Source organism: Hippocampus zosterae, chromosome 1 (assembly GCF_025434085.1).
Source record: "Hippocampus zosterae strain Florida chromosome 1, ASM2543408v3, whole genome shotgun sequence".
Lineage (NCBI taxonomy): Eukaryota > Metazoa > Chordata > Actinopteri > Syngnathiformes > Syngnathidae > Hippocampus > Hippocampus zosterae.
The window spans coordinates 22,329,777-22,345,763 of NC_067451.1; the positions used below are offsets into that span (position 1 = coordinate 22,329,777).

The window sequence follows — 15,987 nt, forward strand, 5'->3', positions numbered from 1 at the left end:
GATGTGGTCCAATGCAAAAATGAGTTTGTCACCCCTGCTTTACAAAGACAATAATGCAAATTGCTGATATTTTCCAGGAGTTATTCATTTTGTTAAGACACAATTATATTATTGCTCAGTATAACTGCACGATCACACACTTCAAATGCAAAATGACTCCATGTACTTTATAGAGTGAGAAGTGTGTGTTGTTTGTGTGTGTGTGTGTGCGTGCGTGTGTGCGTGTGCGTGTGCATGTGCGTGTGTGTGTGTGCTAAAGTACCAGCGACAAATTCCTAGTGTCTTTACTTTGAGAGTAAAGATGATTCTGAAGTTTCAATGAACACGGACCACACACTAACTAATGCAGGAAAAGACATTCAGACCAAAATCCTCTCAAATGCACCCACTTGCTTGATTGTGCAATTCAAATGGACACACAAATGTCTCTCTCGTTTAGATGATGTGTTACGTAAGCTGTCGGGAACTGTATATCTCAAAGGCAGGGAGACACGGTGGGGAAGGGGGAGCGTGGTGGTTGGGGGGGGCTCCTTACACATCAGCAGTCCATAGGTCACATCACGAGGCATGTTTGGGGTTAAAAGACATGACCTTACTCGCCGCAAGCACCGCGTGGCACATGGCATACTAAATGGGAATTAAATTCCCTGATCCAAGTGTTTACATTCTGGGATACTTCTGCATAACAGATGGCACAGCACCAAGTGGGGTCGCCCCTTCAAACTCTCGGAGGACGCACCCAGACGTTGTGGTCTTTATCGGTTTGATGGCGCCACCGAGTGTTCAAAACAGCATTACACATTGTTTGACACTGCTACAATTGGATACTGTCACGCCGCAGTGAGAATTGTTTGTATTTGACTGATCACTACCCGTTTTATTTTGAAAGAATGACTCTCCTCTCGTTTCAAGTGCCCCTCCCCCTGGGTGTGTCTGATTGTTTCCACCTGCTTTCCCCCTTGCCTTGTGTTTAAAAGGTCCTTGTCTCGCTTTACCCAGTGGAAGAGCATTTTATTGTTCTTCCTGTTACGATACATGGTTAGCATAAATATTTTTTTTTTAGGAAAAGAAACGATTTTGACAAAATATTTAACATTGGTTAATTTCCCATTGCACACCCGATGCTATCATGTTGGCACAATGGTTGGGAATCACTACTGTATACTACTTCTCTTAACTTTACAGATCAACTACCACTTAAAAATAATTTGCTGTCCAAACAGAACTTGTACTTTTGTAGTATTAGAAACGGAAAAATAAGTTATGAATAAATACTGCCAGTTGCTGAAGCCAATGTCGTTTAAAGATCAAGCATGACAAACAAACCTTAGATTAATTTTGCTTCTTTTTCAGTGACATGAGAGCCTACACATACATACTAAAGAATTAAATATTTCAACAGTCTTGGTTGACTTCTGGTTGTTTAAATTCAGTACATTTATGTGTTCAATATTTTTTTTTCCTGAATAAAGGCAATTTAAAAAAATTGAACGACAAGTCCACCAACTCTTTTATTAGCAGATTTATTACTGATACATGACAATATTGTTCCAGTACGCACATCTTTGTGTTTCACATGGAGTTTTGAGAATTTGCACAGTTGGACATTAGAATCTTGGTGTACAACACAACTTAAAACAGAATGTAAACAAAAAATTGATGGTGTTCAAAAAATTCCAGCAGTGTGGGCAGCTCGACCTTTCAATCTGGGTAATGAGGGGAGCAGGGTGGAAAAAGTCCCCGTGTATTGATTAATATCAGTCTAATGGATGATTTGATCATCTTACGCCAAGGGGGTAAAATACAACGTAATTCAAAACTAAACTGAATCATCTTCCATTTATAAAACTATCCTTGAGTAATTGAACTGAAAATGCTGGATTACTCAACAGATGAAAGCTCAGATCATAAGGCAAGCAAGCTTGCATTGTACTGTATTTACAGTCATCTATTTACATTGTCAGTAGAACAGGCGGACTTTGTCTCCCCCTGCTGCTTCCAACTGGTTTCCTTTTTTTCAGCATCATGCTTGAAATCCTATTCGAGGAGCAGCAAAAGAAAACTAAACGCAACAGGGCGGCGGGACACCTTTGGTGCCCGGTATACCAGAAATGGCACAGCCAAGTCCCGACACTCCCTCAGGATAGAACACAAAGTGGGGGTGAGGAAAAAGTAAAACTGACAATAGAGACAAAATTAAATTTACAGTGGTCACAACTGAGCGTTCGGCATAACATAGGTGGACATTTTCCATTGTGGATATCCTTATTAGGGTCACGCCTGATCCTATCCTAGCTGACGTTTGGCGAGAGGCGGGATACACAGTGGACTGGTTGCCACCCAATTACAGGGCACTTGTAGACGAACCACCACTCAACCTCACATCTATGGGTAATTTAGAATCTTTGAATAACCCAAAGGCTTTTTTTTATTTAAATAAAGTGGAAAGAAGACAAAGCACACGGGGAAAACACACTCAAGTACAGCGGAAGAGAACATTCAAACTCCATATACTGTAGCAACCATCGTGCTGCCAAGATCATGTCTCTTTCCCAAGTCAAAATATACAAAAGCTGCAGTAATTACATGAAAAAACGAGTCCAGCAGACAAATGAAAATCTTAATCCAAATCTAAAAACACATTCAACAAAAGGCCGCGACTACAGTGAAGTACACATAGAGATAGTTGTTGAAGAAGGATGTCGGTGCTGCAGAATGAACCAGACTACGAGCAGGCCATGTCTTGGCTGGACGGGCAACAGATTAGGTCCCAATTTTAAAAACTATTTTTTTTTATCTGTGCTTCACGCCTAATGCATGTTACTTTACTAGTCAGGTTACATTCTCAGCTAGTCCAGTCACACTGTACATAAAAAACAAGAAAGGAACATGAATAAAATGTTGAATTAAAAGACCATAACACCTATACACAGTGAGACAAATTAAGAGAACCACAGAAAAGCCTCCCTAGAACCCCGTCCCCTCAAAACGTGGGAGCTATCAAAAGCTAAAACTAAATGCAGACAGCATTTGGTGCTTCATGTTGTGTTTGTGTGTTCATGTCGAGACCGGACGTAGGAGGGGTTGCTGTTAGGCTGTGGGTGTGGAGTGTATCTGCCTGCGGACAGCGACAGAGGCCCTCACGGAGGTGTGTCTGCACTGGATGTGGTCTTTTTCTTTGGTGCCTTCTTCACCGTCTTGCTTTGTGTCTTCCGAAGGGAGGGGCGGGACAGGAAAGAACAAAGACAAAGCAAGTCAAGTACAGTTGGTGACACTGAAGGACAATGTACAGGCATCTAGATGGTGAAGACACCCGACCCGGGGTACAGTTCACGCGCTGCCTCAGAAAGCCAATCTCACATGAGGGCTATGTCCCAAGCATCATAGAAAGTTGTCAGACTCAAGTGGATTCTCACTGAGAGTACTAAAGACTGCTTATTTTTTCATTTGACAAGGTAGAGTGAATGTGCTTGGCATGTGTCGAAACTGGAAAAGCATAACCTCAACACAAAATTACATTTGAGACCAGGGGCACCCCCCGCGACCCTAGTGAGGATTAAGCGGTTCAGAAAATGGATGGATGGATGGACCAGGGAGCCAACTTCAAACGCCGTGGCAGGCCATCTTGCTTTTGTAGGGGTTGACCTGACTTCATACCACCAATATCATGTCGCAATTATACAAATCACAAAAACAGCATGTAACTCATTCATTCATTCATTCATTCATTCATTCATCTTCCTAACCGCTTGATCCTCACTAGGGTCGCGGGGGGTGCTGGAGCCTATCCCAGCTGTCTCCGGGCAGTAGGCGGGGGACACCCTGAATCGGTTGCCAGCCAATCGCAGGGCACACAGAAACAAACAACCATTCGCACTCACACTCACACCTAGGGACAATTTAGAGTGTTCAATCAGCCTGCCATGCATATTTTTGGAATGTGGGAGGAAACCGGAGCACCCGGAGAAAACCCACGCAGGCCCGGGGAGAACATGCAAACTCCACACAGGGAGGCCGGAGCTGGAATCGAACCCGGTACCTCTGCACTGTGAAGCCGACGTGCTAACTACTGGACTACCGGGCCGCCCCAGCATGCAACTGTGCCTCATAAATCATCTGGACCAGTTTGAGTCATCAACAAAATCCATCCATCTATCCATCCATTTTCCGATCCGCTTATCCTCACAAGGGTCAGGGGGGGGGGGGGGGGTGCTGGAGCCCATCCCAGCAGTCTTCGGGCAGAAGGCGGGGGTGGGGGAACACCCTGAACCGGTTGTCAGCCAAACGCAGGGCGAACAACCATCCGCATTCACATTCACACCTAAGGACAATTTATAGTGTTCAATCAGCCTGCCATGTATGTTTTTTGGAATGTGGGAGGAAACCGGAGTCCCCGGAGAAAACCCACGCAGGCCCGGGGAGAACATGCAAACTCCACACAGGGAGGCCGGAGCTGGAATTGAACCCGGTACCTCTGAACTGTGAGGTTGACGTACCAACCACTGGACCACCGGGCTACCTTCATAAACAAAATGTTTCAATGAAATAAATCCCAACGCCAGTGATGCATTGATGTGTTCAGATTGCTAAACAACTGTTTGCAAGTCAAAGTTGCCCATCACGTTTTGCTCTGACCAACCAGTCAGAGGGTAGAAAATTCTTGTTGTGACTGAGAGCCAGCATTCTGGGTCTGTGATGACAAATTACTAATAATTATTGACCAGCACTACTGATTCCGAAGGCCCTTGGCATATGAGATGGGTTTTGGCCTCTATGGGTCACCAAAGAGGCTAAATTTTGGTTGGTCAAAGTAAATAAATAAATAAAAAGATCACATCCACAAACAGCACTGAAAGCAATGGAGCCAAGAGAAATGCTACGAAAAGAAGCTAATAGGCTGTTGGTAACAAATGAATGCAATTTCATGCAACCAATATTGGAATGTAGGTCAGCATATCTGATAGTGTTTAAGCCAATGGCGAAGGCCTCCTAGCACTGCACAAACGAGGTTCGTGATAATTCGATGTCAAGTCGCATCTGCAACACGATCGCCTTCACATCTCACAATTTTGTTGTTGGGGTGACAACCGAGTGGGTTGTTTTTACTACGATATTGCCTGTGAGTGTGTACCTCCGTCTTTGCAGCAGGTTTCTTGGTTGTTTTGGCGGCTGTGGCGGTGGTCCGTTTAAAGGCCTTTTCACCACCATCCTCATCAGGGTGCTCAGTTCTTGCATCTGACTGGTCTGAGCTTTGGTGGGACGATATCTCGTCTGAAAGGGATGTCGTAGTCATTGAGCGTGCTGTGGATTTGTATTAAAAAAAATGTTATCAGGACAGGTTATATTTCTTCTACTTCTTCCATTTTTTTAGATGCAATAGTACACCAACTGCTTGCAAGTTTTAAAGCCAAGTAGTAATTTTATAAAATATACACAAAATGGAACAACGCTGCAAAACAAGACTTTCAGGCACCTGAGAGAATGACAGCCTCATCTGCACGTCCCAACCACGATGGCTCAACAACAATCCCCAAAAAAAAAAAAAAAACTCAACAGTTTAATCGTTTGTTAAAATAATTGATATTTGCGTACAGTATCTATGGATTGGCAGGCCCAGCCGTGTCTCGCTTGTTTGCGTTACGGAAATTAATGTCTTGCGTGTGTGAAAGCGTCAGTGCATTTTGACTGGCAATTTGTGACACAATCACATCGTGTAGCCATGCGTGCGCGTCTCGCTCTCCTTCCCTGTCAGATTATTGTCATTGGCTGGCTTTAGCTGTCGATCAACATCACACCTAAAGAAGTTTTGTGGCTAGGCTTGAGCTGTACATGCGCCGCGAGTGTGGTAAGTCCACAGAGATGAGTGTTAGAATTTTTCAATACAGTAACTGTTCATATCTAGATGGGTATGATGATTTATTGCCCAGCCTAAATTTCACTCAAATTCAATACCTCGTGGCAAAATGTGGCCACACAAAAGAAAAGTTTTAATACTAAATGAAAGCTTTTTTGGGGGGTATCATGGGCATATGGACCCTTTCCAACAGAGAACACACAGCGATGCCCATGCCTATTCACACTTCAGCATTCACAAATTCACCAATAGATTCTGCTTTGGCGCCATCTGGTGGTATCTTTATGCCAAGAAATCATTTTGACAGGAGGTGTTGTGTTGAGCCAAGTAGTGACAAGTAACCCTTTTTAGGAGGGGTGTCAGTGATTGGCACTTCCTTCGCTACCTATAGCCAGACTCGCTCCCTATCTGCCGCAAATAGCAATGCTTCACTGTAGTCCCAATTATTACTACCGTACTATTATGGAAGAGGCCCAAAATGAAATACAATACTTTGATTCCCTTTCAATTGCTTTTACATACATTTGTATCAGAATTACTCTTGTACATTTCTTTGTCTGCCTTTTCCGCATTCCGTCTACAGCTTGTGAGGCCGACACAGAGACTTACTCTGCATCGTCTTTATCGCCATCCGACAGCTTTTTAAAGTTCTTGAGCAGAAAAAAAAGAGAAATTGACACAGCGACCAGGTATCCACATCTCGGAGAAATAGCCACGTGGGTGACCAGTTGACATCCAGTTCAATGAGAATTCGGTCGATGTTTACATGTGGTCTTACTCTGTCGTGCAGCGGCGCTCCTGGCCCGGGGCAGCGTACTCGCCCCCGAGCTCATGTCATCCACCGAGTCTCGCCTCATGCGGCCATCAGAAGAATGCAGAGACAGCTCATCCTCCGCGTTGATGAGTGTCAGGTCCTGCATGCTAAAACTGCGCAGCTTGTCTGACAGCACACCCTGTCCCTGCACAGCAATCAACAAAACACACCAGACATAGGACAACGCCTGATGAGTCTAATGTTAGACGAAAGACATTTGAGAAACAGATTGCCCAAATATCGAGATGTATACAAACAGTACCAAGAAAAAAAACAGTTTTGCATACGGAGTACACTTGGATGTTTCAGATTATAGAACCAAATTAAAAATCTTACTAAACCAAGCAAAGTCAATACCTTCAACATAATGCAGTTTCTATATGATTTTATTCATTGAGGCCGATCAATGTCAATCAGAGCCCCGCTGTCAGAATGATATCCAAAATGCTGAAGTCCTAACTGGCCTCAGCTAAGCCACACGAAAACCACACGCCATAAACTGCATCCATGGTGGAGTTCCATGGCAAAAATCACAATGACAATACATTAAAAAAAGACAATACATTTTGTAAATAAGCTTGCATTACATTTGCCAAGAAACATGTCGAAGATCCCCAAGACTTGTGGAGGAATATTCTGTCGACCAGTAATTCCTAACCAGTGTGCTCGGGCACATTAGTGTGCCATGAGAGATCATCAGGTGTGCCGAGGGAAACTAGAAACTTTGTATGCTTGGCCAAGACCCCATTAGATTGACCAAGTTTTCCCACTGTTGTGGCCGGCCAATGCATGCAGTCTTGCAACTCTAATATCCATCCATCCATCCATCATCTACCGCTTATCCGGGGCCGGGTCGCGGGGGCAACAGCTTTAGCAGGGAAGCCCAGACTTCCCTCTCCCTAGCTACTTCTTCCAGCTCTCCCCGGGGGATCCCGAGGCGTTCCCAGGCCAGCTGGGTGACATAGTCTCTCCAGCGTGTCCTGGGTCTTCCTCTGGGTCTCCTCCCGGTGGGACATGACCGGAACACCTCACCGGGGAGGCGCTCAGGAGGCATCCGAATCAGATGCCCAAGCCACCTCATCTGGCTCCTCTCGATGTGGAGGAGAAGCGGCTCGACTCTGAGCCCCTCCCGGATGACTGAGCTTCTCACCTTATCTCTAAGGGAGAGCCCGGAGACCGTGCGAAGAAAACTCATTTCAGCCGCTTGTATCCGGGATCTCGTTCTTTCGGTCACGACCCATAGCTCGTGACCATAAGTGAGGGTTGGGACGTAGATCGACCGGTAAATTGAGAGCTTCGCCTTTTGGCTCAGCTCCTTCTTCACCACGACAGACCGATACAACGTCCGCATCACAGCAGACGCTGCACCGATCCGCCTGTCGATCTCCCGCTCCCTCCTACCCCCACTCGTGAACAAGACCCCAAGATACTTGAACTCCTCCACTTGGGGTAAGATCTCCTCCCCGACCCGGAGGGGGCACTCCACCCTTTTCCGACTGAGGACCATGGTTTCAGATTTGGAGGTGCTGATTTTCATCCCAACCGCTTCACACTCGGCTGCGAAACGCTCCAGTGAGAGTTGGAGAGCCCCGTTTGAAGGAGCCAACAGCACCACATCATCTGCAAAAAGCAGGGATGAAATACTGAGGCCCCCAAAACGGACCCCCTCAACGCTTCGGCTGCGCCTAGAAATTCTGTCCATAAAGGTTATGAACAGAATCGGCGACAAAGGGCAGCCTTGGCGGAGTCCTACCTCCACTGGAAACGATTCCGACTTACTGCCGGCAATGCGAACCAAACTCTGACATCGGTGGTATAGTGACCGAACAGCCCGTATCAGGGGGTTCGGTACCCCATACCCACGAAGCACCCCCCACAGAACTCCCCGAGGGACACGGTCAAACGCCTTCTCCAAGTCCACAAAACACATGTAGACTGGTTGGGCGAATTCCCACATACCCTCAAGGACCCTGCTAAGGGTGTAGAGCTGGTCCACTGTTCCACGGCCGGGACGAAAACCACACTGCTCCTCCTCAATCTGAGGCTCGACTTCCTGACGGACCCTCCTCTCCAGCACCCCTGAATAGACCTTACCAGGGAGGCTGAGGAGTGTGATCCCTCTGTAGTTGGAACACACCCTCCGGTCCCCCTTTTTAAAAAGAGGGACTACCACCCCGGTCTGCCAATCCAGAGGCACTCTCCCTGTTGTCCACGCGATGTTGCAGAGGCGTGTCAACCAGGACAGCCCCACAACATCCAGAGCCTTGAGGAACTCCGGGCGGATCTCATCCACCCCTGGGGCCTTGCCACCGAGGAGCTTTTTAACCACATCGGTGACTTCAACCACAGAGATAGGAGAGCCCACCTCAGAGTCCCCGGGCTCTGCTTCCTCCAAGGAAGGCGTGTTGGTGGAGTTGAGGAGGTCTTCGAAGTACTCTGCCCACCGGTTTACAACGTCCCGAGTCGAAGTCAGCAGCGCCCCATCCCCACTGTACACAGTGTTAGTGGTGCACTGCTTCCCCCTCCTGAGACGTCGGATGGTGGACCAGAATTTCCTCGAAGCCGTCCGGAAGTCGGCTTCCATGGCCTCACCGAACTCTTCCCACGCTCGGGTTTTTGCCTCGGCGACCACCGAAGCCGCGGCCCGCTTGGCCAATCGATACCCGTCAGCTGCCTCTGGGGTCCCACAGGCCATAAAGGCTCGATAGGACTCCTTCTTCAGCTTGACGGCATCCCTCACTGCTGGTGTCCACCAGCGAGTACGGGGGTTGCCGCCACGACAGGCACCAACCACCTTACGGCCACAACTCAGATTGGCCGCCTCAACAATAGAGGCACGGAACACGGTCCACTCGGGCTCAATGTCCCCCGCCTCCCCCGGAACATGGGAAAAGCTCTGTCGGAGGTGGGAGTTGAAACTCCTTCTGACAGGGGATTCCGCCAGACGCTCCCAACAAACCCTCACTATACGTTTGGGTCTGCCAGGACGGACCGGCATCTTCCCCCACCATCGGAGCCTACTCACCACCAGGTGGTGATCAGTTGACAGCTCCGCCCCTCTCTTCACCCGAGTGTCCAGAACATGCGGCCGCAAATCCGATGATACAACAACAAAGTCGATCATCGAACTGCGACCTAGGGTGTCCTGGTGCCAAGTGCACATATGGACACCCTTATGTTTGAACAAGGTGTTCGTTATGGACAATCCGTGACGAGCACAGAAGTCCAATAACAAAACACCACTCGGGTTCAGATCGGGGGGGCCGTTCCTCCCAATCACGCCCCTCCAGGTCTCACTGTCATTGCCCACGTGAGCATTGAAGTCCCCCAGCAGAACAAGGGAGTCCCCAGCAGGAGTACTCTCCAGCACACCCTCCAAGGACTCCAAAAAGGGTGGGTATGCTGAGCTGCTGTTTGGTGCATATGCACAAACAACAGTCAGGACCCGTCCCCCCACCCGCAGGCGGAGGGAGGCAACCCTCTTGTCTACCGGTGTGAACCCCAATGTACAGGCACTGAGCCGGGGGGCAATGAGTATGCCCACACCTGCTCTGCGCCTCTCACCGTGAGCAACTCCAGAGTGGAAGAGAGTCCAACCCCTCTCGAGAGAACTGGTACCAGAACCCAGGCTGTGTGTGGAGGCAAGTCCGACTATATCCAGTCGGAAATTCTCTGCCTCACACACCAGCTCGGGCTCCTTCCCTGCCAGAGAGGTGACATTCCATGTCCCAAGAGCTAGCTTCTGCAGCCGAGGATCGGACCGCCAGGGTCCCCGCCTTCGGCTGCCGCCCAGCTCACATTGCACCCGACCCCTTTGGCCCCTCTCATGGGTGGTGAGCCCATGGGAAGGGGGACCCACGTTGCCTCTTCGGGCTGTGCCCGGCCGGGCCCCATGGGTGTAGGCCCGGCCACCAGGCGCTTGCCAACGAGCACCACCTCCAGGCCTGGCTCCAGAGGGGGGCCCCGGTGACCCGCGTCCGGGCAAGGGAAACCTTGGTCCATATATTTTGTTCATCATAAGGGGTCTTTGAGCCGTGCTTTGTCTGGCCCCTCACCTAGAACCTGTTTGCCATGGGTGACCCTGTCAGGGGCATAAAGCCCCAGACAACTTAGCTTCTAGGATCATTGGGACACACAAACCCCTCCACCACGGTAAGGTGACGACTCACGGAGCAACTCTAATATACCAAGTGAAAAAATAATGAGTTTAAGCAGAGACTACGACAAACGTCCGATTTAATTCCGTATGAGTAAATGCCTTTTCACACCAAAGTCAGCAAGACGCCACGTGCTCTTGACGATGAATCCATTCAATGTGGATGTGCCATGATGTCTTGAGAAGGGAATGCGCACCGCGCATGGTGGGCAGGTGCCAAATGTTCAATTCGGGAGCCACATTGCTGTGATGTCAGAAGACACGTCCAACCGGAGAGGGTCTGGCAGAGTGATTTCAGAGTGCTAACAGCGATAGCCCAACCAGCAGGAAAAGCCTTGCTTTCTGAGTAAGCTGCTACAGAATCACTGAAATTGAAGCTTGGGCACTGTCGACCTTATGTTCTTCCCCACGGCCATGAAAACAAAAAGGCCTTAAGATATGCGATACACGGCACGGCAGCCTCACCTTGGTGGCTGCAGTTACTGCAGCATTGGCAGCCAAGTTGAGACCGCGCTTTCCAAACCTCATCATGGTCTCATAACTCCTGTCTTTGGCCTGTGCAATGTAATCGTCTATCTCCTGCAGCAGGTGATGATGAGCAAACAAAAAGAACAAAGGGAAACAATGGAGCTAAATGCAAAAATACGACAATTTAGGAAACCAACCAAGTGGCTGTCTATACCTTCTCCTTGTTGGACAAGGTTGGGTGGACAAACTTGCGGTAGAGAACACTGGAGCCCTTGGTGTACGGGGACAAGAGCCAGATCACAAAGGCGATCTTCAACTCAAAGTAAAAAGGAAACCTGCACAATTAAACCCAACACAGAGAATGAGGTTTGAAAACGCAGCCACTGTGAGCTCACTTTAAGAAGGCAAAGCATCCTTTGATAGTGTTAAAAATATCCAGTTCACATGGCACTGGAAACACATGAATGCGTCAATTGATATTATATAAGCGCTTATTTATTTCAAGCGCACGGAGAATGATGATCTGACTGATCATGTGCAGCTACTGACTCACCATGAGAGGAACAAGTCCGTCGCCGTCTCTGCTGTGGAGAATAAGGCAAATACTATCCAGTACATCATCCATTTGACCTGAATTCATATAAACACAGACAGGGAGGTGGGGGGCGGGGCGGGGGGGGGGCGTTGTGAATCACGTGCCAAGGCAAATGGCGTTTAACAAGATGTGCTTACATGAAATGCAACATATGTGAGTCATTCAAATGCGTATCAGTATGCATGGTTTCATTTCCCGCAGACACAAACGGAATGTAGGGCATCGCACAATACGATCACTTTAGCACAAAATGTGCTTCAAACAACAGCAAGTCAGCCAAGGAGTCGAGAACATAAAAAATTATGTTGAATCCAGTGACACCAAACTGGAGCAAACAGAAATCAGAACACTTCTAAAAATGGTGGTATAGAACACTTCTATACACACTCCCCTCCTTCTGTTGCCGCCTGCTTGAGTAGTGACAGAGAGAAAGGGGGTTGCTATGGTAACGTGTCAAGGAGGAGGAGATTGTTCTCGAGTGCGAATCCAGGCGCCAGGCCAGCACGCTGCTGCTGCTCCTGCTCCTCCCCTACGTGGACCGACCTCCTTGCTCTCATCCTTTGCAGTGATGAGGTAAGCAGGGAGGACCCCGTTTTATTTAAGACGCAGCCATGCACTCAACTAGCAGCAATGGCCGTCGGACAATAACAAGGTGTAATAAGAAAACATCGGACATTTAAAAATACATCCACCACGTGATGAATAAAAAGTTGCAGAAACAACTTCAAAACTTTATTTTTTAAAATGGGCCTTTGAGCAAAAAAATAGAAACATCTGTTTGGAGAAACGTGAATGAAGCCATCACATACTGTGAAGATATTTTTTTAAGATGCTTTCACGTCAACGCTTTACAGTGATCTCTTTCGGATAAGCAAAACAACTATTTTGACACGAGTGTGTTCACTTATTGCCATTCCATTATGTAATTTTGGTTAAACACTGTATGCCTTAATGAGACCAAATCCAAGAACAGCTTGGGGGGCAAAATACAAAAACAGCTGTTAGTACGATGCAACTACAGCACCAACAATGAACAACTGTTTAATTAGCAGCCCTCTGACTGTGTTCAAGCTTTCCCTCTTTCAGCAAAGGTCAAGATCTTATTATAGACTTCCTGTATTTCATTGAGCATAATGTCATTGTCGGTGGCGTGCATTAAAGTTGATATTTGTGGAAGTCTTGCTTTCCTTCAAATGCAACCATGGGGACATTTCACGACACTTGGAGAGTAGAGAAGAAGCATGAGTCTCTGTCTTGGCTAATGTAACTTTATGCATTTAATACTACTTAAATTTCAGTGGTCGCATGCCCTGCACCCACTGGACAAAAACAAATTAAAAATAAAAATAACCTGTCCTGCGGTTTTGTTCAACACTGTTGCCAGAAAGAGCTCATCAGTAGAGGAAAAGACAGTCGACAGCAACCTGGGGCGAGACATCTTCAAAGTGGAACAGTAGAGAGAGGACAAAAATGATGCACTCGGATTTTGTAACCAGCGGTGATACTCACATATTCCTTCACATTCTTCGTTTTGACAGCCTTGTATGACGCATATGCTGGATAGAGCGTCCCAAAGGCCAGGCTGGCGGGGTGGGTGGGGGAAAAAAAAAAAAGAATCAGGGTTAGAGGAGATAAAATATGAGAATAGAGGCTCTTGGTGTGGACTCTAAAACCTAAACAAATGACTTCCTGCTTAAACGGCTTGTGATCCATATTTTATCTTGTAACTTTCTGTATTATCTGCCCTTTTATGCTGAGATGATGGCTGGCGGTTTGCCAAAACGCACAAACCTGATACACAGAGTCAGGAAGTGAGATAAGATGTCTGCCATGGGTGGAGTGCTGTGTGATTGTGAGCTTTTTTTTTTTTTATTTTTTAAACTGATGTTCTTTCACCTAAAGTGGTGAGCGTTGCTGATGTGACAGAAGCAGTGAGATGCCTGCAAAGAAAGAGCGGTGAGACTACAAGCGTTATTTTTGTCATTGTCATATTATGTCATTTGGCAGTGTGCTGCTAATTATGCTTTGGAGATGCAGAACATGGTACTATTTGCAGGACCTGATAAATTGAGGTTAAAAGCAAGATGAGCCGATGTCATATGGGTGACGTAAACCAGTGCCGGTCGCTTATTGGTAGAGCGCGTACCCGTGGTTAGAAACGACAAAAAGAAACTTTTTAACGTCATATTGCCCCGTTGATGTGCCTTCACCCCACAGTATTATACGTCTATACCCTACTACAGGAGATCTCGGGCACTGGGCCACAGACCGGGTTCGAGAAATTCAATGCCCCGGTGGCTAAGCAGTCAGTAAAATCAGAAGTCCTACTTAAGGAAGCTGTCTCGCACTAAACCCGCTCTGCGTAATATTTTGCAACAAGCTTGCAAATGGGACAACCAAGCCATCAAACCTGCTTTGACACACAAAGCCTAATCACCTGACAGTAAAGGACAAACGTCCAGATTTTATAAGGGAGGCGGGGGACTATCCCAAGATGGGGCCTGCTTATCCTAAGAGCTCCTTGAATGTTTTGTTAGAATTTTGTGACAAAGATGTCTACTGTCTAAGTCATAAAATAAAAGAAATCATCCTGCTTGCAATGCTTACAAGTCATCAAGGATTTGCATACAAAAAGTATCCCCGACTTTGTAATCTCATCCAAGACGATTCTTTTCGTCGAAGTCTGTGGTAACAGAGACCAGATTGAAACCACAGACACAAAGTGGGTCCTGTTCATTTTGTACATGGATGAATATGTACAAAACATACTCTTCCTACAAAGGTCTTGGCATTCACAGCGGAGCTACTGCTTGGGTATGCAGTTGGTCTTCTGTCCCAGGTATGGATGAACTCAGTCACGTGCATGGCACGAGGCCACCGACTGAGAAACTTGAATCGAGCAAATGGCCCACCTCTCCATCGTTACCATGAGTTCTTCCTCTAAAGGCTTTCCACCTCAGGCGCAGCAGTGTGGAAAAGCCAGACAGACGGATGCTCTCAAAAGGTACCCATTTGCAAGCTCTAGATATAGAAGATAATTATATGCAAATTACTGCCAGAAGTAGTAACCTTATACGGAACCTTATCTTGCTACACAATTCTGTGAAGAGCAATGCAGCAGTAGTGACAGCTGCTGACTTTAGTCGAGTCATTCCCTGCCTATGTCGCGGCCTATACGCTGAAATCACCCTATGGCGTTCCTGGCATCCGTTCTTCACAACGTACGTTGTGTTAAAAATCTGCTTTTATCAGCCGAGTTTCTGCAGTCAGGACAGTCAACTGCCTCGTCATCATAACGGAACCAGTGTTATCCTTGCGGTGAGGAGGGTTTTGTTTGAACAAAAATCTACCCTTCGTAAGTTTCCAATATGTTTCCAGCAGCAAGGGACGCCTGATCAAATTGTTTCAGTTCGGCAAAGCGCGGACAACTCCTGCCAATAATACTGCCAGGTGGTAACGTTACTGGCTAGCTATTAGCTACCAGCGACTGCTAGGTTGCAACGCGTCATGTTAATTAATGAGCGGTTGAATAAGCTACGTAACTGCCAGTTTGAAGCGTTTATGCCTGCGTGGGCTGAGTAGGAGCAGAGCATGACCGTTGTCACGGGAGACAGCCTCGTCGTCCAGCATCAGATACACAGCCGATGAATGGAGTCGTCGCTCAGATGTGCTAACACTGGACCACCACCACAACCACAACAACAAAAACAGTACTCGGTACTCACACGACCATCCTCGAAATCATCCACGACACCATCTTGCTGGACCTCCTGCCGCTTGCCTTCTCCGCCTCAAGGTTGAAACGGTGACGAGCTAGTGGGCTAAGGGCGCTCCATTACCCTCGTGGACGCCGCTTGTGGTGAAGAAGCTGGCCGGGGGGGTCGGTTGACAGTCAGGTGCGCGGAGGCAGCGGCCGAATGTGTGCTGCAGTCTCTGGCTACAAGCTGCTTTGCGTCGGGGTGTGAGGCTTCTGCAACTGTGTGCTTCTTAAAGGGGCAGCAATGCCCGGCACCCATCTGAAACGGATATAAGTTTTTTGCTGCCCCTCCCATTCAGTCACGCAGAGTGAGCCGACGCTTCAATGGGGTCCTAATCCAAAA

The 15,987-nt window shown here is 47.5% G+C and overlaps 1 protein-coding gene across 1 annotated transcript; it reads right to left on the reverse strand.

Moving 5' to 3' along the window:
- Positions 1–1,506: 1,506 nt before the first annotated feature.
- reep2 (receptor accessory protein 2) lies at positions 1,507–15,973 on the reverse strand. Its single transcript, XM_052081281.1, has 8 exons — positions 15,613–15,973; positions 13,397–13,469; positions 11,846–11,922; positions 11,507–11,627; positions 11,290–11,403; positions 6,633–6,813; positions 5,132–5,301; positions 1,507–3,209 (listed from the first exon to the last, which is right to left on the reverse strand). Exons 1-8 carry the CDS (start codon positions 15,642–15,644, stop codon positions 3,141–3,143), a joined length of 837 nt encoding a protein of 278 aa, XP_051937241.1. The 5' UTR covers positions 15,645–15,973; the 3' UTR covers positions 1,507–3,140.
- Positions 15,974–15,987: the final 14 nt, after the last annotated feature.